This window comes from Histoplasma capsulatum, genomic scaffold, assembly GCF_000149585.1.
Source record: "Histoplasma capsulatum NAm1 scaffold_2 genomic scaffold, whole genome shotgun sequence".
In the NCBI taxonomy this organism is placed as follows: domain Eukaryota; kingdom Fungi; phylum Ascomycota; class Eurotiomycetes; order Onygenales; family Ajellomycetaceae; genus Histoplasma; species Histoplasma mississippiense.
In genome coordinates this window covers 471,497-496,431 of record NW_001813981.1, presented here as the reverse complement: position 1 = coordinate 496,431, position 24,935 = coordinate 471,497, and the positions used below count along the sequence as shown (strand labels likewise).

Genomic DNA, 24,935 nt, shown 5'->3' with positions numbered 1-24,935 from the left:
GAAATTGCGAAACTGCAAAAATTGCTTTTTCACAGGAATGCAGAAATGCAAGTCCACCAATGTGTCAAGAAAAATCTAAGATGCCTTGCCAGTCATGTCAGCACTGGGCCTTGCTAAGCTTTAACCATCAAAAGGTGGCCCCTGGATGACGTCATAGGTAGAGAACCTTCCAGAAGTCATGACATTGAATTGATGGTCTGGTGCGGCATCTCACGCAGCTCAGCTAGGCATTTGCTTTCATGAGCCATTTCCTCACAAGAGGATTCTCTCGAGAGGTGTTTTGTCACAGAAGAGGCTTTCTAAATAAATACTCTTTAATGGCCAAACTTCACAATATTTAAAGGCTGTTATAAAATCCATGTGTTCTCGCATCTGACAAGGCCTTCATATCTCAGATAGTAATACAAGAGAATGCCTCTGTCTAGAAATATCTCAAGCCCAGCTAACTGAGTCGCGTAGCAACTTAAGAGAGTCATTTTATTCATACAAACCTCCTGTAAGTGTTTTCTCAGGAATTTGGCTGAATACAAACGAATTTGGCGATCTGGCGATCTGGCGTGGTTGGTACGGACCCACATAGTTCTTGTAGCGATCACGGCTAATTTGCTGCAACCGAGAGGGTCTGAGCCCGCTGAGATAAGGCAGAGTTATCAACAAAGAATCTATAGGATAGTGGTCGGTCACGTGATACAGGGAGATCGCCACACAGCGGCCACAGCCAGCCAACACCCCCCCTCGAGATACCAAGAATCATGTATAAGACACCCAATCCACCGAGATAGCTTGCCAAAAATCAATTACATACATGAAATCATTCATTCCCGCCTTTTCCACTCGTAAGCCCGAGCGAATTTATGAAACGCTCAACATGTTGTTGCTCTAGCTTTTTGCCTGTTTTTTGTCAGTTAGCCGAACCAATGTTGATGCTATTTAGAACACTATGCTTACGGTACTTCCGTTGAGCAATTCGATTTTGTATGCGCCGTCGTCCAGCCAAGTCCGATATCTTTGTCCAATCTTCATTGGGATGGGCGCTGGCGCTGAAGGCACTAGTGAGAGTGACATTGAACCGAAAGCTGGAAACGGGAAACGTCAACACGTTGGCCTTTCTTAAAAGAATAATATTCAGATGCAACGGTGTATAGAAACTTACTTTTCACTCCCCGGGTTCGTTCGATTGTCAACAGGGGTTGATAAGCTGATACCGTGAGGGAGCAAACCAATGTGGTTATTCGCATTTACTCCATTAATAGGAGAATTCTCGACATGTAGTGGGTCATATCTTGGGTCTCGGTTTACGAAACTGCTCGGAACATATGCGGGTGGATGATGGAAGGCGTCGACGCCGCTTCCTGCCTAGGGAGAATGATGAAATGACTGCATTGCAGCATCAGTAGTTGAAGTAGCGGGGGGGATTGAAAGTGGGCTTAGTAAATTAAGTGTCATTCCCGGAGTAGATTGTGTATGGCAGGGCATGCCCATACCGTTCCTAATATGCTGTAGGCTATCGGAATCCTGTTGGAAAATGTTGGACCAATCCATCGAGTCGTGACGGTCAAAGGAAGTATGAGAGGAGCTGAGTGAACGGTTGCTAGTTGCGGGTGATAAGACATGCTGAGATGCTATTGAGGATGCGTCCGCAGTATTTCGGGACTCCCACCCAATCGTGTGCGAGAATCCCTCGTCGGTAATTCCCAGGTGGACTGGGAAGAGATCTGGGTCATCAAGGGCATCGCCCTTCAAATTGAGAGCACTGAAAGGGCGAGTAGATGAAAACATGTCCTTAAATGTGCGCAGCTTGTTTTGAGGGTCCTCTTCTAGAGTCGATTTCCCTGAATCATTGCTCAATTCACCAGACCTCGCTCTTTTATGCTTTGTGATCTTTCCTTTGACAAACGAGCCGCTTCTTTTTCTCCTGTCGAAGCCAGACCCGAGTTCAGCTTGGCTGATTTGCTGTTTCAGCTTGTCAATAAGCTTCTTGACATGTGCAACATCGTTGGAAAGCTTTCGCTCGGCACCATGATGTCGAAACAACTTGACCTTGCAATAGCATACTTCGGGCCGGTCTTCAAGGGGTGGATCTCCATGGCCGGTAGATATAACCTCTGTTTTGGCGCATAGGCGAACAGGAATTCCCTTGACGCCTTTGGAATAGCTAAAGTCGGTGGAGAGGAAATTGAAACGAACTGATATCGAGCAGCATGGGTTTCCATTGACAGGGTTCGGGGACCAAATAACAGAGAAACCGTCGAAATTAGAAGTTTCCAGATGAATTTGAGATGGTATTATATCTCCATCTCCGCCTTGGTTGAGGTCCACATGTTCTACCGCCAAAAGCTTTCTATCCCGGTGATGGGCTTCGTTGGAACCACGGCCCGCCTTCCATAACTGCCAGCAATTGGCTGGCTTTGAGCGTTGTTCATCATTCTCAAAAGAAACGCGGATAAAAGTGCGATATTTCAAAGGCTGTGCGCCTGATGTCATTGGCGCAGTATCCAGAACCGACATTGTGCAGGCTTGGCCTTTGTTAAGATACGTAATGGGTATCTCATCGGGGTCTTTTACCATTGCTGTGGCTGCCTTGAGAGTGACATTGAACCGAAAGCTGAAAATGGGGAAACGTCAACATGTGCCAAGCCTCTTTTAAAAGAATAATATTCTGGCGGCAAGTTGCAAGAGTGTATAAAAACTTACTTTTCACTCCCCGGGTTCGTTCGATTGTCACCAGGGGTCGATAAGCTGATACGACCAATGTGGTTAATCGCTTTTACTCCATTAATAGGAGAATTCTCGACATGTAGCGGGTCGTAACTTAGGCCTCGGTTTATGAAACTGCTCGGATCATACGCGAGTGGATCGTCGACGCCGTTTCCTGCCTGGGGAGCGAAAGAATGGTGAAATGAATTCATGTCTATGGCAGATTGCATTGAAGCAGGAGGGGTTGAAAGCGGGCTTAGTAAAATGTTCTGTACGGGAGGGTAGGATATGGCAAGATGTTGCTTGTGGGGGAGGCTTCTAGAAAAGACCAGTGTATCAAATACAGATCAAGACAGGCTCACCCCTATCCCTTTATGCTTGCGGATAACCTGCCAAACCAGGAAATGATGAAAAATGAGCAGAAATCACAGGCTGCCAAGCAGAGTAGCCATTTTTGACAGCCCATCTCTTGATTGGGGCACTGGTGCCAAAATCGTGCATGCATGTAACAAGGCGCGTATGACCCTTCCCTTTGCATAAAGACAAGCTAGCCTGCGTTTGCACAAGGCAATGGGCTAGTGGTGATTGTCAAAACGAGCGAAAACCAAACATTAGGCTTGATACTCACTGCAGGGGCCATCCCCTGTCGGGATATGGACCCGTACAAGCCACCAGTTGCAATGGGAGCCCATCCCCCGATTCCAGCGGTGTATCGTTTCCCGGGTCGACGTAAGGCGCAAACAAGGCAATGAGCGAGCGGACAAGATGCATCAATCAGGAAAACACAGCCGCCAGAGATCACAATCTCCGTCACCCCAGTTTGATGATCCAGTGAAGGCAAACAGGCGCTGGTGATGTCCTGGGCTGCTGGATGACAGGGCTTCGGATTTCTGTTGGCAAAATATTAGACCGACCGAGAAAGTGATAAAATACATAGCCAAACGCCAAACATCACAGCCACATCAGCAATACCCCAATCCAAGGAGTTAAAACCATTCCGTCTCCAAAATTCTCCCGGCCAGAATGTCAAGGCCGGACGCTTGTGCCTCTCGTTGATATAGAAGTGATGCACGACTTACGCGCCCTCGACTGGTATAACCTGGTCATCATTTCAAGCTCAAAGTACGCGTAGCCATTGTGTAACCGCTAGCTTTATAAGTCAGGAGGGTAGTCCAGAGTTCGCGCCCCAAGAACGGACCATATGCAGTTATTGGGGCTCGTACAAGCCGTCGCTTGCGGTGGGAGCCCTTAATTCCGGCTGTGTATACTTTACAATTTGACATAGCTGAAGTTTCAACAGCATCCGGAATTTCTAATTTTCCGGGATGCACTATTTCTTATTGGCACAAGCAAGGATGATTCTATTTTTGGGTAACCAATCATTTCCTTTCGGTTCAATCAGGAACAAACGACGAATGTACAAGAGACAATCAAACAGGGCCCTGCATCAGATAGAGAAGAGTAAATACAGGCCACCAACATATCCCAATTCATAATCATCGTCCTGGGTGATCGCGGGCTATAAAAATATATCTCCCTTGGCGATTGTCGTCGGGTTAGGCAAACTGAAAGCGTCGCGACTTCCCCATGCGTCCTATGAGATATTAATAATCCGCCCACCGAACAAGGAGAAAGTAAAGCGTACATAAGACTAGCTGCTTGCAATGGCAAAATCGCACACACTCAGTTGTTTGAATTGTCATTTTCCTTTTCATAACCATGGCTCTGTTGAGATTCCATTTCATATTCGCTTCGGTAGGCTCGGAGGCAATCGAGACAGTCACGTATTCTTTCCTTAATCATGGAGCTGACATCGTCGGCGGCCAAGAGCTCATCAAGCACTTCTTCTTCTTCCTCCATGTAGCTTTCCCTAGCTATTCTGCCATTCACGACAAGGCGCTGAGCATATTCAAGTGTTCTATAGGCGTCTCGAACTTTAGTGGCATCTTGCTCAGATATTTGTTCATAGAATTGGTCCTGTGTTTTCTCAAGGAGCTTTTTAATCGCCTTAAACTGTTCCACCTCGCCTATCATGCGCTCCACGACTGACAGATGACATGTGGCCATGCCAGACGGATCAGTGGTACGGCGGGTTATGGTTCCTGGTTTTGGCCACGGTTCGTGGCGTAAGGTTGGCGGTTCTGATATTACCCTGTAGAGGGATTTCAGTTGCACCTTGCTTGCTCCGCAAGCAGCTTGGAAATCACCCATCTCTTTCTGAAGGTACTCTAAGCCTTGATGAAGCTTGGCATCTGATATACAGCAACACAATGCATGTATTTTCATGATCTGCATCGCATGTCCATAATCTCTCCACAGGTCGGATACGTGATGTCTGAACCTATGCAATTCCTGCTCCTCGACATCCATATCCAGAGCGCACGATGTAAAACCGCTCAACTTTTCAAACAGCGAATCTAGCCCGCGGAATGCTGGGAAATGGGTTGAAAGATATTTTTGTATGTCATCAATTTTCTCGGTGTCGCAAGAGCGCCGAATAGTTTCTTCCAGGTTGGTAATATTTTGTTCAACATCCTGTCTCGTTCGGATTAACGCGCTATAGACGTCGGCAAGCCATCTCACTTGGGGTAACGGGCCCTCGAGAGATTCCTGAATAAGGTAAGTATTAAGAACAACAAATTTAGAGTACTTAACTTACCATGATGGAAAGACAACTTGAAGCTGATGAGATGTTCTTTGTGGAAGTCTTGACTTCTTCGTGGTCCTGTGAGGCTCCTGTGGAGAATGAATTGTATTTTGCTATATGAGTGTGGATGAACATGGCTATTCTTATAGCTGCTCGGAGCCTGTTTTTCACAGATGTGGATGGCCAGCCTGGGACAAGGCAACGGGCGAGCGTGCCAGAGGAACACATTTAGCTCGATTTGGTTGTTGCAGGGGCTACATCGGGGCATGCAAGCGACAGGGGCCATCTTCCATTGGGATATGGACCCATACAAGCCACCAGTTGCAATGGAAGCCCATCCCCCGATGCCAGCGGTGTGTAGTTTCCCGGGTCAACAATAAGGCCCAAAAATGAGGGTGCAAGCGCGTAACAAATAAGATACAGCCAAACCCGGACTGTATAATCCCCAAAGCAAAGAATTCGTGGCACAGCAACTGCAGCTGGATCACACTGGTAGTCTCTCAATCATTGGTCTGGTTGAGTTTAGCAATCAGGCAAATTATGGGGGAAGATACTGTTTTTGCAGCCCAAACCACACACTACCAAACCCGGAATCCTTTTAGAACCTATATTTTAAAATCTCTTTCTGCCGGGGCCAGTGCCTGGTGCACGCCTGGCGCATGGGCATAACAAGGCAGCCGAGTTCATGTAGGCCTAAATGACAAGATCCCTTCTCATGTTTGGTGCAGGGGAATTTTCCGTCGGGATATGCACCCGTACAAGCCACGAGTTGCAATTGATTCTAGCGGTGCATGCATGTAACAGGGCGCATGTGAATAACGAGGCAAAAGGCCATGCTGCTACGGGAGCAACTTCCTCCCGTGAGTAACAAGTGTGGATGGCCGAGGCAAGGGGCTAGTGACGATCAAACCAAGCGAGAGACAAAAATTTGGCTTGATACTTGGTGCAGGGGACAGGGTATGGAAGCCCATCCCCCGATGCCAGCAGTGCATCGTTCCCCGGGTCAACAATAAGGCGCCGGTACCAAAACTGCGCATGCTTGCTCCAAGGGCCATCTTCCATCGAAATATGCAGCAAGGCGGTTATTGTGACCCGTACAAGCCACGCGAGCCCATCCCTTGATTCTAGCCGTGTATAGTTTCCCGGATCAGCAATAAGGTGCCAAGAATATATTCGATAAATATCACACTTGGGAATTTATAAACATATTTAGATCTGACTGTCAAAGTTCAGGTTCAAGCTGTTTTGTGGTCTGATAGAAGTGTAAAATCGGGATAAATAGCTTCCTACAACTGGGCAGAATTCATCACCGAGAAAGTCATAATTAACCAACGCCAAACATCACGGCCGCATCAGCAATACCCGAAGCCAAGGAGTTGGACCCATTCCAAATCTCATCAGGCACTTTGAAAGTGTGATAATTACTAAGGAGCAATGTCACAGTTAGGCCATCCAGGCTGAAACCCGAAACAGTGCTCAGTTGCCAGAGATCTCCCGGCAGCTGTGAACGCTCGTAGAACACCGGTCGTTGAAATAGAAGTGATACACGACTTATGCGATCTCGATGGGTATATAACAGATGTGTTGACATCAGCCCTCTCAATTGTGTGGAGAGCAAGTGGATGGTATCCTCCAATCTCTTCACAGACAATGGTTCCCCTGCCTGTTGTCGAAGAATTTTTATCAGACAGAGCGCGTATGGTAATGCCAGAGGTCCGTCAACTCTATTCTCGGAGAATGCGCGAAGGATATTTCTTAGACAAAAAGTATGAGTCTTCAGATACTCCAGCCGCTCTTGAAGTACAGGCTCTGAGATGAAAACTATGAAAGCCAAGGGTACATCTTCGTCTTCATCGCCGTGACATACCTATTTAGAATTAGCATTGGCGGTGTCAATTTCCATTTTTATTCCATACATCACCACGGATATCCGGATAGTAGCGATCAGCTTTGTCAATCAAGTACGGGCCATCGCTGGGACTGACACCAATGGTGGGATTGTCCTTGCATACGTTAGCTGAGCTCTCCTTAAGTAGGTGAAGAATAGCAGACTCACCATGGCAAGAGATTCCGTCGAAGCGTGGATCCCACTTTGTAAATCCACGGAACGTAGACAGGAGGAAGTTGGGTCCTTATATGGCAATGGGTGTGAGCTGGAGACACCGTGGTTTTTGGCCGTTTCCCTTCTAAAACCTTTATGCTGTCTCTTTACAAAACTGGACGCCCCCTGGCTGGGGTCAACGAATTTGTAGAGTATTTCATTCTGGGCACCATCGCAGTGCAAACCCCTTTTTATGCAGCTGCGACAGGCAGGTGCTGCTTCATCACATTTGACATGCCTTGCTTTGCAGGTCGAACAACCAGTGAAATTTCTATCATGGTATCTTCGTTGGCGGGTTGAACATGTGGTTGACTGTCTCGCGCCCAGGGAATTGGGCTCCTGAAATTTTTTAGCACAGAGAGAATGAACAGGTGGTGTGGAACTCACCATCTCTGCAAGCTAAAATCTGCGGGGCTGGCTTGTGGAAACTATCCTAAGGGGATTTCAATGGAGGCAAGAACCGCTTCTTATCACCTTTGGAATGTTAAGAGCAGATATTCTTCGCTTCGCCCAGCCGGAGCTGATATTTGCATGGCCCCTCGACTACCCAGTAAAGAGTGAAGCTATCTTTCTCCCTCCCAGCCGCTCTCAGTGAACCAAGACACACAAAGGGTAGCCATAATTAGCTGTGTATTTGTTGTCGGCAGGCAGCGGACCTAACCTATTGCAATATACATTCTACATCTTGAAATATTGTAACTGGCTTGAAAGCTGATAGGGTCAAATTCTCAAGGAGCTTTTTATTAAGGCATTCTGTGTATTTAAACTGTCGGAAAAATGGTTGATCCGAAAACCACCGAAAATGTACCCAGCAAGGTGAACTTTTTTGCAAAACTAGACGTCATCTGAGTAACGGAAGCATGTTGGGCAATACTCATGCCCACATGCGCATTTGTTGACCGCCGAGCCAGTTCCTTCGCAGTAGCAGCACTTGATGGCTCGATTAACCCAGGTCTCCCGTTTTTCTCTCTTTCTTTCCAGTTTCAGCGCCAGTTCAGGATAAGGCAACATATAGAGCACAGATGCTGTTTCTGTTTCCGGGTCCTCATCGATCTCGATAGCTTGGCTAAGATGGGTCGCCGGGACTGCGCTTGTTTGGTTGTTTGTCTGAGCATCATGACGTCTATTCGCTTGGTTCGGTTCGTGTGATCGGTCAACAGATCTTTCCCTACGCAGTGTCCTTTCGTGCAAACATTCCGGACACGATGTATGGCCACATTGTCGACATTCCCCCCCACCGCTAACATCCTCCTCACATCTGCAGCAGAAGAGTCTCAGACGTCGTCGAACTGCTTTTCGAACATATCCTTGCCTGGTTTGGCTTTTTCCCCGTATTTTGTTCAATAGATCATGGGCCGTGATTTGGTCGTCATCTTGATCCTGAGATCTGTCGGTTCTTTTGTTGGGTTCTGCATTTTCTCGCATCGCCCGGGTGCTTGCTCTTTTCCGTATTTTCGGGTCCGAGGTCAAATCTTTGTCCATCTCTGAAAAGGCGTTAGCTACACAATGAAAAGAACATTCTAAGAGAACCATATACCTCTCAAAACCAGAATCACTTTGCTTGCTGCCGTGCCTAAAGTAACTGTTTGTGTACTCAACTATACCTTCGCCAGGCCATGCAGGCAAAGAATATCGTATTAGCTCTGAAGAAATTGTGCTTGAGTCTTTAGCTTTAATATCTTTCTGGAGTGATAAGCCCGTCAAACAGGATACTTACAGGTTCGCCTGTTTTGTGAAGTAGAAGCATCCAGCCGCACGACAAGCTTCTCAGTATGGGTATTTTATTTAGACGGAAATAGCTAAAACTATTCAACGTGGCCAGGGAAAAGTCAAATAAAAACACACCGAGCGATGGTGAACTGTAAAAGGGAACTGAGAAACTATATCGGCGTCCATGGATCAGTGCAATCTGTACCCTAGCCGGTACGATTGAATCGCAGCTTCCCCGTCGCTACAAGCAGTCAATTCATCATATCGCAGGTCCCGCCGATAGTCCCCCTCAGACCCCTCAGACCCCTCGCATAATACAGTAAAGATACCCGTCTCCAGGATCGGCCGGTCCGGATAGTAAATTGAGGCCACCGCCCTAATTTTCTGGAAATTACTGTTAGACCATCCAGCAGAAACAGGGGAGGGTGACGTACCAGATGTGCTGATTCAGGGCGAGCCGTCCGAACCTCGTCTAGTCGTGTATAGCTTTCCTCGGTCATGAAAGGGAGGCGAGCAGAACGACTTTCTTGGTGGGGGCTGAGCTGGCCTAAATCGGATGTGTTGTCTGTGAAGTTCGCTAACGGCACAGTGTTCCCCGGTTCGCCAGAATGAGTGGAAATATTTCGAGCCATATAGGCACTAATAGTGATAATCAACATCGCCTGGAGCCATGTCAGCACATGTTGGAGCAAGAGCCATGGTTTCACTGAACTTACTTCGATCCAGAGGGGCCAATCGTGGACGAGTCCACCTGCGGCAAACCCTGCCGTTACGATAACGAGAATTGCATGGATTGCAACCTCACAGATTATCGACCCCTGAGATGGTATACCGCGAATTCCGCGCCATAAAAGCAGGCCGGCAAGTACCGTGTAGTCGATAGATACGACCACAGCTATACCTTTCACCAACTCCTCGTAGGCGACCGAGCTAACTCAATGAGCACAAGGCCTATCAAGATCGGGGAGAAGAGCACACGCACCATAAGATCAAACCGAACTTTACCGCGGGGGACAGAAAACCATATCCTAGAAATAACGATGCAGCAGGGCGTTCGTAAGTGGTCCGCTCTGGATTTTGCTCAGCCGAATCATCTTGACATCGCGGTTAGCGAGGACCAAAGCAGGGGACTGGGAATAATGTACCTCAAGGGCTAGCGGAAATGCTGTACATATTCCCAAGGGATAGTAAAATGCTGGTGTATCTGAAACAAGCTTTTAGCATTTATCCATCTCAGTAGAAGGGGCTTCTCACCCCCGCGTCTTAAGCCTGATAGACCAATGCCAATGACAACAGCATTGACGCAGATAAAGAGAACGAAGATTGATATCTCAGGCAAACGGTGAGGCTGGGGGCGGTGAACGGTAAGCAAGATGAGATGCACCATACTTAGCACGATGAGCGCCGCCGACATAAGCGCATACAAGATGTTAGGATACATGTTGCAAGATAAGGCAGCCAAGGTGGTCCATTTTTAAATGATCTGTCGCGGAGCGATGTGATGTGGTTTATAGCTCTCGGGCAGCCACTCTCTGTGCGCCTCGAATGGGGGCTTTTTCGATGGTCAAGGGGGTATGCCATCCTCATTTCAGCAAATGTTGGACGGCAAAAACTTGTCCAGGGCCTGTACAAATAGTGACACTATTGTTGTTACATCTGAACCCTTTTGAGGATGGCACGGACTCAAGCTGGACGTGTATCTCGCACTCGCTCTCCCACGGTGATCGACGCAAGTTTCCCCGTGCCCTCGACACAGCCTGGCACCCCCTGGCTGTCATGAGGCAAAAGAAAATCCAAAAAGGCTCATTTTCGGGCAGCAACTAATAGGAGCCAGGTTCGCCTGGATCACAGGTATCAACCTAAAAAAGAGGCCAGCAGAACTTAGCGGGAGAGTCAGCTCACCGGGGGCCTCCGCTTCCCGCTAGTCCAACGCTAGCTGTAGCCTGCTTCACGTCAACATTTCAGCCGCCCACGGTTTTGTTTGTACAAGTTTTATTTTCATTTTTGTTTCTGGCAAGGACTTGTTCACGACGACGATACATCTCCCTCAGTATGGGGAATGGTGTTAGCTCTACGGTAAGACTGGTGCAGGCCTCTCACGATCCGGCGTTGAAAGCGAAGCTCCATGAACTTGGGGATATCATCTGCGGCTTGGGTAGCGTGGTGCGTTTCCCCTCACTGGTTCCATTCTCCATAATCTGACATAGTTGGACCTAGACCATTGGGAATTCTCTGAAAGCCATATGCAATTCTCCAGATCGCAAGGAGTCACTTTTCAAAGCGGTTGCAACAGAGATAAATCGCCAGGACGAAGTTCACCAGCTAACGACTAGACATACCTTTTTCCAACAATGGGAAAAGAAGAGCTTATCTGAGAAGCAAGTCGCTGGACTTGCTGCTCTCACAAAAGGTTGGGAGCTCAATGATGACGACCTTCAAGCGCTCAGGAAATCCGCACTGATATGGGCGTCCCAACCTTGGCTTTTTTTTGACACCAGGAAGACCGATCGCACCGGTACGCTTGGGCTTATTCAATTTTGCTCTAATGACATCGAGCAGATCGAAAATGTCAATCCCACACGACGAAAAGTCGATCTCATTGTCATGTTCGACGCAATTGTACAAGAGGTGGAACACCGGCGGCGCTCAAAGAGAAAGAAAACTCACGATGTGACCGTCGACCCAGCAAGACCGCAAAAAGTCATCTCCGAAGTGTACTCCGATATTTTGGAGGGCTCCGGGTCTCCCAAGGAGCACCGGAAGCTGAAAAGGCAATCCGCTAGTGGAAGCAAATGGGCCCAGATTGAACCTCGCTGGATGGTTCTCGCACTGCAAGGCGCCACTGTTAAAAGGTTCGTTATTCCTCTCAGAGAGAGTGGTTCTGCCCAGCTGAGAAGACCTTTAGCTTCGAGGGGAGGCGATGGCAGCCGATAGAAATCAAGGCGATGAATGCATACCTTAAAGTTCTTAGGGCATGGAAGGAAGAAAGTTTACTCTCGACCGCGTATTCAAAGATACTTGAAGAATATCATCACCGTGCTTCGCTCACAGTTCGAGATCAACCCGAAGAAGCGTTCACAGCAACAATCCGCGAGCAGGGTGGAACTCGGGAAGGGAACCACTTGCCACAGAAGCGGACAACATCTTACCCAGAGAAGTCTTCTGGTAAACGAAGATGCGATGGGCGAAACGAACAAGCTACCCAGCCGAGTGGTGGGCACATACCATCGGAAAGCGTCCAAGGTACGTAATAAAGACTATGTCTTGGCCCCCAGCTAATGCTGTTACGTAGAAGCACGATCAGCTATTTCCGGGCAGGGTTCTGCGCCGCGAAAGCAGCATACAAACCACAACCCAGCCTCTCAGACACTGGCTGACCCGGGTGCAAATTTACAAACGCAATTGGAGATGACCTGGGAAGATGATGGTACTATCCACCCACTTCCTGAAGGTAGGATTTCAAACCTGCTTCACTTCTCTGCAGACCCTGACATGTTTAGATCAAACTTCGACCAACGATCCTGCACATCAAATGTCCGTTGACCACCCGGGGACCTCAAACCAAATAGAAAACAGACGCAGCATATCCTCATCGAGCTCAATATCTGAATCCACTGATAACTCGCCGTATTACAGCGATCCTGGTGGCGCGGGTGCCGTTGAATGCCACAATTATTCTTCTTCGAAGCAAGTGCATAATGGTTGGCGGCTAAGCCCTATCGTGGAACTCTCGTTGGAAGAGCGAGAGGCTGCCCAAATGCTTCAACAATTCCAACAACAGACGCAACCAACATCCGATCCACCTAGCTCGCAGCAGGTGGGAGAAATGAGCGTGCGAAATGCCACGAGAGAGTGTCCTCAAGGTACGTCAAGCGACCAGTTTACCGGAACCCTTCTTCATCACCACGAAGATCTCTCGGTTCCTTCCATCCAAACATGCTCTCATTCAGCGTCGGAGGGAGGATGTTATTCGGCAGCACCATCGGAGGAGCGGGTTACACCGCCAGAACAAAGTAGTTCTGCTTATAGATGAATCCCCTAAGCTAATACAGTTAGCAGTTAACGCAAATGGCCTGGCCAAGAATTATATAGATGTTCCATCGCATGTCCCTCGCCCGATCGTCGATATATCCAGACAGGATTTAGTGAGATGGGAGGACGATGGTACTATTCACTCATCCGATCTTTCTAAAGGTAGAATTTCAAACCCAGTTTCTTTGCTCCTCTGAGCACTAACATGCTTTAGATCACACTTCGACCAACGATCCTACCACCCTTAATGCGAATGAATCCCGCCCTCCACATCCAGCCACAACCTCGAATTTATTTTATAACGGGGAAACAACCACAAACATTCCAACATGGCGTAATGTGGTTTTTGACCCAGACACACAGGATATGACAAATGAGCTTTGGCAAGACGGGTTTTTTGACCCTGACACACAGCACCCGACAAACGGGCTATGGCAAAATGTGTTGGCTTCAGAAACAAGCCCAAATGATAGCATGGGTTTCCGTCAGGTGTTGCCACAATTCTTCCCCTATTGTGGCGGTCTGAATGCACAACCATCAGGGTTCTAGGCAGGTTTTTAGTGAGGCGCGTGTTGAACTTATGCTACCTGTTGCAGGTAGATGAACTAAGGTTATTTCCAAATATATACAAATATATGATAAGCAGAAGAGGAGGCAAACACAAACACTGTAATACATAACAGAATTCTAAGTCCAGATCATTTGATGCAAATATCCCATTCATCCCGTTCCCTATGCCTTGTTGTTATCCCCCCCTATCATTTCTTTAATTGTGAGTAAGTCAACACAGGTGTGTATATAGGAAATAATTTCTGTGACATCTACAATTTTCCCAACTGGAACGGTTATTATTGAGTTTTCATCGGGAGTATCGGATATCATAAGGTCATTTGATATAGGAATGAGGCGCATAGGGGCCTTAGCCCAAAACCGAGTGTGATCACCTATTCTCAAAAGTTTGGATTTTGAGGGCTGCCATACACATCAGTACCATATTCACCCATTTAAGATAATATCACACTCACATCTGCCTTAGCTGCATGTAGTATGGTTTTAATCTTCGAAACGTCCAGAGCCTCCATGCTTTCCTTCGGAGTATCAGGTGTCGCTCGCCATTCAGTGATTTTATCCGCATGTTGTTTTAAATATTTAAGTTCGCTTTCGCATTCTGGAGGCAAGGGATTGACATCCAAGTTCTTCCTCGTTTCGGTCGGCATGTTGCTTGGAAGATAGATGCGGGACATAATGTAGGAGTCTGCGATTCCGAGTATTCGAAGAGTTTGCTCCGCTGGATGGTGGTAACTGGGGTGGTGTGGAAATTGGAAGGTACTTTATTGAGGGACGAGTCTTGTCGGGTCAGCGAAAAAGTTTTGAAAGGTTGTTTACCTAACCCCGCCAATCGCATGACATAGGTGGCACTCTCAGCTTTGATACACAACAACCTTGCTCTTGCAACATGTTGGCTCTTCCCTACCGTTCGCAAATTTACAGGATTTCTTTATATATGGAGCGTCAAATACTAGCGGTGAGGTTAACTATGAAAAGCATTAATTCACATCTCATAGCGTCCATTTCTACGGTGATTATTTACAGTGTCAAATTCGAGATGAGGGCTCAGAGAGAAAAAAGAAATCATTTTTGGAGGGGCATTGCATTTGGCGCTCATTGGATGCAGTAATAACATTCACTGGCAGCAAATCTTGTCTTGGCTGCGTCTTGTGATGTATACCGCGGACAAACGCTGATCCGTGTTTTTTTAGGCAAGGTTGGAATTGTTCACCACTTCAAGAATTATCGCCCCGCAAAATGTCGCATCTAAATTTTTGGTACCCATTTTACTTTTTGATGTAACTCCTTATCCCTATCTAATGGCTGATGACGGTTCGCCAGATTACAAGGCTCTCTTCCATAAAGCGGAAGCGGCACGAAGGTAGGTAGCATATCGAGAACGACAGGAAGTAGAGTTGCGAAGACAAGCGGAAAACCGGGAGGCACAGGCAAGAGCGCACAGCCAGCCGACAAGTGCCGCCCCTGAACGTAGCCACCGAGTGAACTACATCAGTGTCCTTTATATGGACGGTTAAACCTCAAGGTGGTTGAAAGGGTCCCATGATTAGTTTTTTTTTTTTTTTTCATTAAAAATGTTATGCGATATGGTGTAATTGATAGAGCTTTGTTTGAATGGGCAGAAAGAGATAATTATGACGATATCGCCGATTCCAATCTACATAGCCACTAATTACAAAAAAAGTTTTATTTGCCGGTATCGTTTCCAACTGGAAATCATGTCAATCAGTAACCATATGACCTATGTCCAATGAGCACCACAAGGGAGTAGTTCGTGATGTTTGATAACCCAAAACGGCACCTACCGTGCTGGCTTGAGCTTAAGTACAGTGATTACTAATACCTAATGCGTTCCTCCCTGGCAGCCAGCAAGCTCTGACATCTCCCGGGTTGGGTGGCGTACATTAATCCTAAATGGGAATAGCCGACCTCCTCACAATACGATTTCAATATTTTGTTTGTACATTCGCGTTGTGCATCAAAGCCAAGCCGGATCAACCCTTTGACCTTTGATTATATATATCAGCATCTAGCTATCTTCTCTCGCAAGTATCATATATTATAACTTCCTAACAATTCTGCATTTTTGTTCCCGTGTTTGCTTCCCATTCATCACATAATATAAGCATACCAACCTAACTTTTCTCCCGGTACAACGCCTAGTTAACCTCGCACCCGCTCAACGGTCTTTTTATGCCGTCAAAATGGCGGGACTTTCGCAAGAAGATCGCAACATTATCAAGAACCATCCTCTAACCAACTTAGTCGACCGTTTACGAGGCACGCTTCAGGAAGCCGAAAGAATATATAAGTCGCGTCTAATTTCTGATGCCGTTGATGAGAGCCTTGACCAACTCTATCGAAATGCGATTTCAAAACTCCTCTCTGCGTTACAGGGAGAGGATGCAGCTTACAGCCTTCGCTCGCGGATAAATGATGGGGATGTGGCGTCTGATCTAGCACAATTATTTGAGCGCCTCCGAAAGGCAAAAGGACACTTCAGGTATGACGACTACCGGCCGCTAGTGAACCTGATTATTCAAAGGCCTCCCACTGAATCCCAGAACGTCGAAACCTGGAACTTCGATGTCTGGAAAACTGTATTTAACCTCATTGACAACATCCCTCGATCAACTCCTCCGGCGAGCGTCCCCCCCTCCTTTGACAGCACGCCAGTCAAATCCACCTCGTCATCACAGAAAGGTTCCGAGCAGACGCGTGAGTTGGTGAATCCGAGGATCTTCGAGGAGATACGTGGCTGCACATTTCGAGACGTCGAGGGTTTCCTTGCCAAGTACTTTGAGGGAAAAGAATGGAGTGACAAAGCAGATGCCATCTGTCGACGCGTGCTGGCCACAGACAGTGATGGGAATTGGGCCCAGTTTCCTGATCCTCCTACGCAGGACAATGTCCTTGCCTGGTGGTTTCGTCTTCAAGAAGACCTTCTCTCGGAATCACGCGGCACCTACTACACCACGGCGAGCAAAGCGGATCTTACTGGTTCGAAGGCGGAACGCCAAGTCGACCTTCTTTTGAGAGCTAGGGGTGGGAGCACCTCGCAAAACAAACACGACTGGAGAGACATCCTGGTGGTTGGCGAGCTCAAAAAATCCAAGGAGGAGATCAAGACCAAAGCCACACTGCTGCAGATCGGCCGCTGCGTGCGTGAGGTCTTTGCTGCGCAGCCCACCCGGCGGTTCGTCCACGCATTCGCCATCTGCGGGACCAAGATGGAGTCGTGGGTGTTTGACCGCTCGGGCCCCTACAGCTCGGGCATCATCGACGTCTACGCGGACTCGAGACAGTTCTTTCAGGTGCTTGTGGGCTACACCATGATGAGCGACGAGGAGCTGGGACTGGACACCTTTATTGCTAGGGATGAAGGCGGCAACAAATCAATAACTGTCAAGGGCCCTGGGAACTCAGAGGAAAGGAAGGTGCAGCTGGGCGAAATGCTTTCCTATCAGCGTGCCATCGTGTGTCGCGGAACCACATGTTTTCTCGCAAACGATGGACAAGCGGAGGGCGTAGCCAAATTCTCGTGGGTGTCGGACAAGCGGAGGCCAGAGGCGGAACTCCTTGAGCTGGCGGCTCGGAAGAATGTCCGGGGGGTCGCCAGGATCATTGGTCATGGTGCCATCACTAGTATCGCCGACATGCGCTGCGGGCTGACCTTCGACGAGAAGCGCCACGACTTCAAAAGCGCACCCCCAAGCACGGCCTCCTCGTTTCATCAATCTCAACCACTCACCGAGCCCTGTCGCTTAGATATCCGTCAAAAGTCGTCTTCCAGGAAGCGCAGATCCCCAGACAAGGGTCTGCAGACATCCAAACGATCACGTTCCACCAATCATCAATCAAGGGACACCCAGGAGAAGAACGAACTAGCTTTCTCCATTCAGTCAGCGCACCAGCCAAGCCTCTTCGACAGGAACGGCGAGGAGACGTACGACAACCGTGTCCTCCGGTGTCTCGTGATCTCTCCCGCTGGCCGGCCGATCTACAGGTACGAATCACCACTGGAGCTGCTCAAGGCACTTCGCGATGCAATAAAGGCGCACCGGTCTCTTTATCTGGATGGGAACATCCTTCATCGGGATATTTCGGAGAACAACATAATCATCACCGATCCAAACAAGACGGATGGCCACTCGGGCATGCTAATCGATCTGGATCTTGCCAAGGAAGTCGGGAGCGGGCGTAGTGGCGCGCGGCACCAGACTGGCACGATGGAGTTCATGGCGATCGAGGTGTTGCTTAATATCGACCATACCTATCGACATGATCTTGAGTCGTTTTTCTACGTGCTTATCTGGCAATGTGCCCGTCACGGTTGGGAAAACTTAAATGAGCTACAGAGACAGGGACAGGACCAGCCCAAAGACAGCATGCTGAGAGAATGGTATACCGGAACTTATAAGAAAATTGCAACTTATAAACGAGGTAACATGGAAGCTGGCGGATTTGAGTACCTTTTGCAGGAGTTTCCGCCGGACTTCGAGCGCGTCAAGCATCTTTGCAGGACCATACGAGGCGTACTGTTTCCTTACGGGAAGGAAGGACTTATTGTTGGAACGCCGCAAGACCCAAAAAGGTTATATGATCCTATTATTAAAGCGTATGATGATACGATAGCTCTGATTGAGACGTAATAGGATTAATGATTGCTCGGTTCTGGCGAATGAGTATTATATATTAGCCTGCCCAATACATACGGTTTAATGTGCCCAGTTATTTCTCTAATTAGGGCCACTCCACTTCTTAGACAGCTTACTCAGTCAATTACATGCTCTACTTTAAGGGTGAAATGTGGATCCCAGCAAATATTCTATGTCTCCTGGAGAAGTGGGAACATTGCTATTCATTACACCTGCTGCACTAAGTTTGAACAACTAAATATCTAGAGGTGGCCGCAGCCCAAAGGTATTGTTGGTTTCCAGAAGCTTTTATCGCACATATGAGAAAATGCCGACACAATAGTGAACTCCACCGAGAAGCAACCATATAACCTATATCCAAATGAGCACCACAGGGCAGTAGTTCGTTTTGATTCGCAGATGTACGTCGTCGGTAATAGCCAGCCTCCCCCGACCTGAGTTCTTTGGGCTTATTTTCGATGTACTTTGCTGAACGGTCAGCAATTAAAGCCCACTGTATATGGAAATAATGCTTACCGACACTCAAATGTTGCTACATCCCGGCTTTCTTTCTTTACTCCCTCTTTCTATCGTCTCGAGTATCGCGGACATTCGATTAAATATTTCAATCATTTCGAGCACCTGGCTATAGATCTCCATGATTTCGTCTTGCGGAGATGTATTGTTGCCGCCTTTGGTGTTCGAGGAGGAGGTTGCTGAAGGTCTTCGCATGTCATAATTCGCATTCGGCATTGCGGCAAGCCAGACGGGTTTCTCGATAACCACAGGGTTCTGTTGAGACGCGAATTTCCAGTCGATTTGCGGAGTATGGTTTATTACGGTTTAAGAGTAAGAATATACATATCCAGAACCGGAGATTCTTCATTCAACATGCTCCTCAATCATTCTCCCAGTTTGACAGTTATTCTGCATATCCCCTTGTTTAGCTGCCCTCCGGTCTATTGCCCGTCCTGTTACGCGTCTTTCTGCCACCGCTTCCGATGAGTGCGTAACTGCCACTTCCGAACTTGTGATTGGCTAAAATGGCGGCGGGGAAAATGGCGCTAATTAATACTAATGCGAAACCTGGTGGCGTTTCTTAGCGGTATATTTGGCAGCTGGGCGGCGCACGCTTTTTGGTAGGGTCCTCCGTATATTAGATGGTATTGGAACAATCACGTGACTGACATTCTCGTAAATTACCTGTATTTGCTTGACACCACCCATCTCACTCTCGTAGAACACTCTTCCAATAATCAATACACAGGACTACTACCCACAGAATGGCACCGAGCTTGCACTCCAAAAATCCAGCTTATCTGTGATATGCTAAAAGGCGATAAACTACTAAATGTATCCTAGGTTGCTTATGCTGCTGAATGCAGCTCGCGGTCAGTTTATTACATGCATGCCAATGATTGGCTATGAGACTGACAGCCTTGCAGATGGACGTAGCTGATTACCCCTCCATCTTCATGGCTGAACTGTCCTGGATAAGATCACGTTAAATCCATCACTTTCATTTCCCTTGTGATTAAGAGAAGGCTTAAATATCCAAGCTCTAGCGACAAAGCTACCAAGAACAGCTCAGAATGCGCCCAAAAAGCCGAACTGATTTTGCAATCGCCATTATCTGCGCCCTTCCTCTGGAGGCTGACGCCGTTGAAGCTCTTTTCGACGAATCCTACGATCGATTGGGCAAATTTTATGGTAAACAACTCGGAGATGCGAACTCATACATAAATGGAAGGATTGGAGAGCATAATATTGTCATGTGCTACATGCCAGGAATGGGGAAAGGAAGCGCAGCAAGTGTGGCTTCAAGCCTACGAGTCAGCTACACTGGAGTCCAGCTTGCACTAGTTGTTGGTATCTGTGGGGGGGCTCCACGTCCTTCTTGTGATCAAAAAGTCTTTCTCGGCGATGTCATCATTAGCGATGCCGTGGTTGAATATGATTTCGGCAGACAATACCCGGGTGGTTTCTGGCGAAAGACTGAAGTCAGGGACATCCTTGGAAGACCGGATCGAGAAATTCGGACGCTCCTGGCCGGCCTTAAGGCACGTCGAACATGCAGCGAATTTCAAGGCCAGATGTTACAGCATCTTCGCACCATCCAGCAATCAGACTCTCAGTGGCATCTTCCGGCCTCCAATGATATTCTGTTTGAAGCTTCTTATCACCACAAGCATTACAGTGTAGATCCTTCTGTTGGTTGCTGTTGTTTTTATGGAGACTCTCCTGATGATATTTGTGAAGAGGCCCTGGAGAAAAATTGCAATAGCCTGGGATGCGATGGGAACCGAGTTAGTCGTCATCGAGATACTACAGAAGGAATTGAAGCATCTGTGCATATTGGGAAAATTGCGTCCACTGACACAGTGATGAAATCCGGAGAACACCGTGACCAGATTGTTAGAAAAGAGAGGGTGATTGGTTTTGAAATGGAGGGGGCTGGAGTGTGGGATAATATTTCATGCATCATCATCAAGGGGGTGTGTGACTATGCGGACAGCCATAAAAACAAAACATGGCAAGCCTATGCAGCAGCAACTGGTGCTTCGGCTGCCAAAGCTTTCTTAGAGTATTGGAGACCTATTCACCGAGAAGGTTAGTCAGAGTATCATAATCAAGCTTTATTACACTAACCATGTTTTTCTGTAGAGAGGGAACATCACTGGATGGTCCCATTTGGAAGAAACCCGCGATTTGTAGGCCGGCAGGACGAGATCATCAAACTCGAGGAATTAATGATGTGTCAGGGTGGAACGACCAAGATCGCCATCTGTGGGCTAGGGGGGGTTGGAAAGACCCAAGTAGCGCTGGAGTTGGCTTATCGCATGCGAGATAGAGATGAGGAGTGCTCGATTTTCTGGATTCCCTGTACCAGCTATGAGAGTGTTGAACAAGCTTACATGAGTATCACACAGATACTAGGGATCCAGGACGTGAAGCCCGTGGAGGCAAAAGACCAAGTAAAGGCTTATCTTAGCCAAAAGAGCGCTGGAAAGTGGCTTGTTATTTTCGACAATGCAGATGATATGGACATGTGGGTCAAGGGCAGCAATACGACATCAAGCCTTAAGAACTTTCTCCCTCAAAATGAACAAGGCCACACTATCTTTACCACTCGCAATCGAAAACTAGCAGTGAAACTAGCGTCCTCTTCCGTGATACCAATTCCCGCGCTAGATCAGGAGACTGGCGTGGAGATTCTGAAAAAGTCACTGATTCGAAAGGACTTGCTTGATGATAGGGACACAACCATTGCTTTTCTTAAACAGTTGACCTTTCTCCCACTGGCCATTACTCAGGCGGCCGCATATGTCAATGAGAATGACATAGGACTAGCTGACTATATTGCACTTCTACAGGAACAGGAGCCTGATGTTGTGGAACTGTTAAGTGAAGATTTTGTGGATGAAGGGCGCTATACAAACATCCAGAACCCGGTCGCCACTACCTGGTTGATATCATTTCAACAAATCCAGCACCTAGATGAACTAGCAGCCGACTATCTGTCATTGATGGCTTGCATCAATCCACGCGATATTCCTCAGTCCTTTCTTCCCCAGCCAACATCTAAGAAGAAGAGAACCGATGCCGTAGGCCTTCTTAAGGCCTATTCCTTTATTAGTGAGCAGGCTGGAAATCATTACCTAGGTCTTCATCGGCTTGTACATCTTGCGACTCGGAGCTGGATAAGGAAGAACAACTGCTTTGCTAATTGGATATTTAAAATGGCAGACCAATTAGACAAAGTATTCCCAGATAGTGATCCTACCAATCGACAGGTATGGCGCGAATATTTACCTCATGCTCTTTCATTGATAGGGGAAAGTGAGTTTCAGATCCAACAGGACAATTACATCAACTTGCTTCACAATGTTGGAAGTTGTCTGTATAGTGATGGGAGGTATAATGAAGCGGAGGGATTATTGTCAGATGTAATGGCCTTGCAGCTGAGAAAAAATGGTAATGAGCATCCTTCCACGCTGAGCAGCATGGCCGACCTGGCATCCACATACCGGAATCAGGGACATTGGAAGGAGGCGGAAGAGCTGAACGTGCAGGTGGTGGAGATCAGTCAGAGAGTGCTAGGAGCAGAGCATCCTGACACTCTGACCAGCATGGCCAACCTGGCATCCACATACCTGTGTCAGGGACGGTGAAAGGAGGCGGAAGAGCTGGATGTGCAGGCGGTGGAGATCAAGAAGAGAGTGCTAGGCACAGAGCATCCTGACACCCTGGCCAGCATGGGCAACCTGGCAGCCATATACTGGAGTCAGGAACGGTGGAAGGAGGCGGAAGAGCTGGATGTGCAGGTGGTGGACATTAGTCAGAGAGTGCTAGGCGTGGAGAATCGTGACACCCTAGCCTGCATGGCCAACCTGGCATCTATATACTGGAATCAGGGACGGTTGAAGGAGGCAGAAAAGCTAGATGTGCAGGTGGTAGAGATCAGTCAGAGAGTGCTAGAAGCAGAGCATCCTGACACCCTAGTCTCCATGGCCAACCTGGCATCCACATACCTGTGTCAGGGACGGTGGAAGGAGGCGGAAGAGCTGAATGTGCAGGTGGTGGAGATCAGAAAGAGAGTGCTGGGGGCAGAGCATCCTGACACCCTAGCCAGCATGGACATCCTGGCATCCATATACAGAAGTCAGAGACAGTTGAAGGAGGCGGAAGAGCTGTTGATGCAGGTGATGGAGATCAGTTCAAGAGTACTAGGCACAGAGCATCCTGACACCCTGACTAGCATGGGCAACCTGGCAGCCACATACCAGAGTCAGGGACGGTGGAAGGAGGCGGAAGAGCAGGAGGTGCAGGTGGTGGAGATCAGGAAGAGAGTGCTGGGGGCAGAGCATTCCTCCACCCTAACCAGCATGAACATCCTGGCATCCATATACGGGAGTCAGGGACGGTGAAAGGAGGCGGAAGAGCTGTTGATGCAGGTGATGGAGATTAGTCCGAGAGTGCTTGGGGCAGAGCATCATGACACTCTGACCAGCATGGCCAACCTCTCCTATACCTTGAAATACCTAGGAAGAGTCCAGGATGCCCTAGCTTTGATGAAAATGTGCGTTCAACTTCGCAGCAAACAGCTTGGTCCTGATCACCCAGATACCTTATTTTCCTCTCAGACTCTTAGCGAATGGCAACAGTTGGGCAACTCCTCATCAAACAAGCTCCCACAAGCATCTGATCAGCCAGAAAGTGATCAACTTCCTCCTCAAGTCTCAGAACATCTTGCGGCTGTGTCCATCACTAGTCATCCTAGCGAAGAACATGCAACTGAACCATCTAAATCAGAATCAGAGACTATCAGGCGCTGAGGACGACTGGTTTTCAAACGGCTTTTTCGCAAGAGATAATGGTTTCACACTGCTCAGAAATTGTTTTCAATCATATCATCTACCTTAGCTTTTATAGTTAACTTACAAGATGAAGAATGAAAGATGATAACATAATGGATAATTAGATCTGCAAGGTACCCGCCACATATATTCACTGGGTTGACATAAAATCGTGTGGAAATGTTGTGTAACAAATACTGGTACTGTAAGTAAGGTTAGTTGTGCCGTTGTATGATATTGTAAAAGAAGATAGGCGGAGTAATATTATTCCTAGTCTCATCATAATAGTACCAGCGCCCCTTGGCATAATTCTTGGAACAAAAAGTCAAGAGAGTTCAATTGTCAAGCTGAATTTGCAAGCTACTGTACAGAGTAGTTCTCCATTCTCATCTAGTTGGCCGCCAATCTAGCCGCCCATCAAACCAGTCGCCTGTCAATCTAGTCGCCCGCCCAAACCAGTCGCCCGTCAATCTAGTCGCCCGTCAAACTCGTCACAGTAAACTGATGCCAAGGCGCTAATTGTGCCTGGTATTGTGTGGGCAGGGGACTTATTGTCTGTAGTCATTTCGTGATGTTCCGGACCGGAGTCGAGCTGATCAGCTAGCACACATTGTCCAGAGACAGCCATCTTACCAGCACGAGCTGATATCTCCACCAGCAGAATACAGCTCGAAATCGGTCTGACCTTCAAACATGTGGTGATTGTTTTCCAGATGGTGGTGTTTGTCACGCGGCACCACAAGGGGTTTCATGCATCCAACGACATCTAGGTGATCCACCGGTTGGCTTTGTCGTTGTTTGATCAATCCAAGTATGGCTGCGTTCGAAACGGTCTTCCAAAGAGTAATTTTCCCCGTTGACGGAACCACCACCATATGTACTTGTCGTCGAAAGATTTTACTGTGTCAATGTGGATGCGGATGATCAGGAGGCGGCGATTGAATTTTTGGGACGGAAGGTTGAGGGGCAGGGCATCGAGCACCCCACTGCCAAGGGCCTAGCGCAAGTTGACCATTGAGCGATTCCCAGTTCCCTCTGTACTGTACTGTACTGTACAAAAAACGTATTATCAGCTTAGTTGTGTCCTCCTTAACAATGTCATTTTTAACAAATGCAGAGTTACACAACCTGAAAATGAATTAAGTAGTTTTATGCAATCAAGAATGAACTGTTCTGGATGGTAAAGG

At 47.8% G+C, this 24,935-nt stretch overlaps 6 protein-coding genes across 6 annotated transcripts; 3 read left to right on the top strand and 3 right to left on the bottom strand.

The window, feature by feature from the left end:
- Positions 1-811: 811 nt before the first annotated feature.
- On the bottom strand, positions 812-3,898 carry HCAG_02244 (predicted protein; the record flags this gene model as incomplete). Its single annotated transcript, XM_001542023.1, has 9 exons — positions 812-891; positions 949-1,076; positions 1,154-1,352; positions 1,485-2,605; positions 2,695-2,876; positions 3,060-3,086; positions 3,326-3,564; positions 3,777-3,843; positions 3,896-3,898. 9 exons carry the CDS (start codon positions 3,896-3,898, stop codon positions 812-814), a joined length of 2,046 nt encoding a protein of 681 aa, XP_001542073.1.
- Positions 3,899-4,380: 482 nt separating this feature from the next.
- On the bottom strand, positions 4,381-5,479 carry HCAG_02243 (predicted protein; the record flags this gene model as incomplete). The annotated part of the gene is made up of 2 exons (XM_001542022.1): positions 4,381-5,307; positions 5,357-5,479. 2 exons carry the CDS (start codon positions 5,477-5,479, stop codon positions 4,381-4,383), a joined length of 1,050 nt encoding a protein of 349 aa, XP_001542072.1.
- A 1,189-nt stretch (positions 5,480-6,668) lies between these two features.
- On the bottom strand, positions 6,669-10,596 carry HCAG_02242 (predicted protein; the record flags this gene model as incomplete). The annotated part of the gene is made up of 12 exons (XM_001542021.1): positions 6,669-7,211; positions 7,261-7,347; positions 7,401-7,784; positions 7,920-7,965; positions 8,320-8,929; positions 8,983-9,043; positions 9,163-9,304; positions 9,361-9,539; positions 9,590-9,817; positions 9,872-10,085; positions 10,138-10,225; positions 10,410-10,596. 12 exons carry the CDS (start codon positions 10,594-10,596, stop codon positions 6,669-6,671), a joined length of 2,769 nt encoding a protein of 922 aa, XP_001542071.1.
- Positions 10,597-11,207: 611 nt separating this feature from the next.
- HCAG_02241 (predicted protein) lies at positions 11,208-13,736 on the top strand (the record flags this gene model as incomplete). Its single annotated transcript, XM_001542020.1, has 7 exons — positions 11,208-11,318; positions 11,373-12,007; positions 12,061-12,398; positions 12,448-12,606; positions 12,725-13,018; positions 13,248-13,319; positions 13,402-13,736. The coding sequence occupies 7 exons, from the start codon at positions 11,208-11,210 to the stop codon at positions 13,734-13,736; spliced, it is 1,944 nt and encodes a 647-aa protein (XP_001542070.1).
- A 2,222-nt stretch (positions 13,737-15,958) lies between these two features.
- HCAG_02240 (predicted protein) lies at positions 15,959-18,406 on the top strand (the record flags this gene model as incomplete). The annotated part of the gene is made up of 1 exon (XM_001542019.1): positions 15,959-18,406. The coding sequence occupies one exon, from the start codon at positions 15,959-15,961 to the stop codon at positions 18,404-18,406; it is 2,448 nt and encodes an 815-aa protein (XP_001542069.1).
- A 1,577-nt stretch (positions 18,407-19,983) lies between these two features.
- HCAG_02239 (conserved hypothetical protein) lies at positions 19,984-23,319 on the top strand (the record flags this gene model as incomplete). Its single annotated transcript, XM_001542018.1, has 5 exons — positions 19,984-21,001; positions 21,056-22,027; positions 22,163-22,185; positions 22,226-22,231; positions 22,591-23,319. The coding sequence occupies 5 exons, from the start codon at positions 19,984-19,986 to the stop codon at positions 23,317-23,319; spliced, it is 2,748 nt and encodes a 915-aa protein (XP_001542068.1).
- Positions 23,320-24,935: the final 1,616 nt, after the last annotated feature.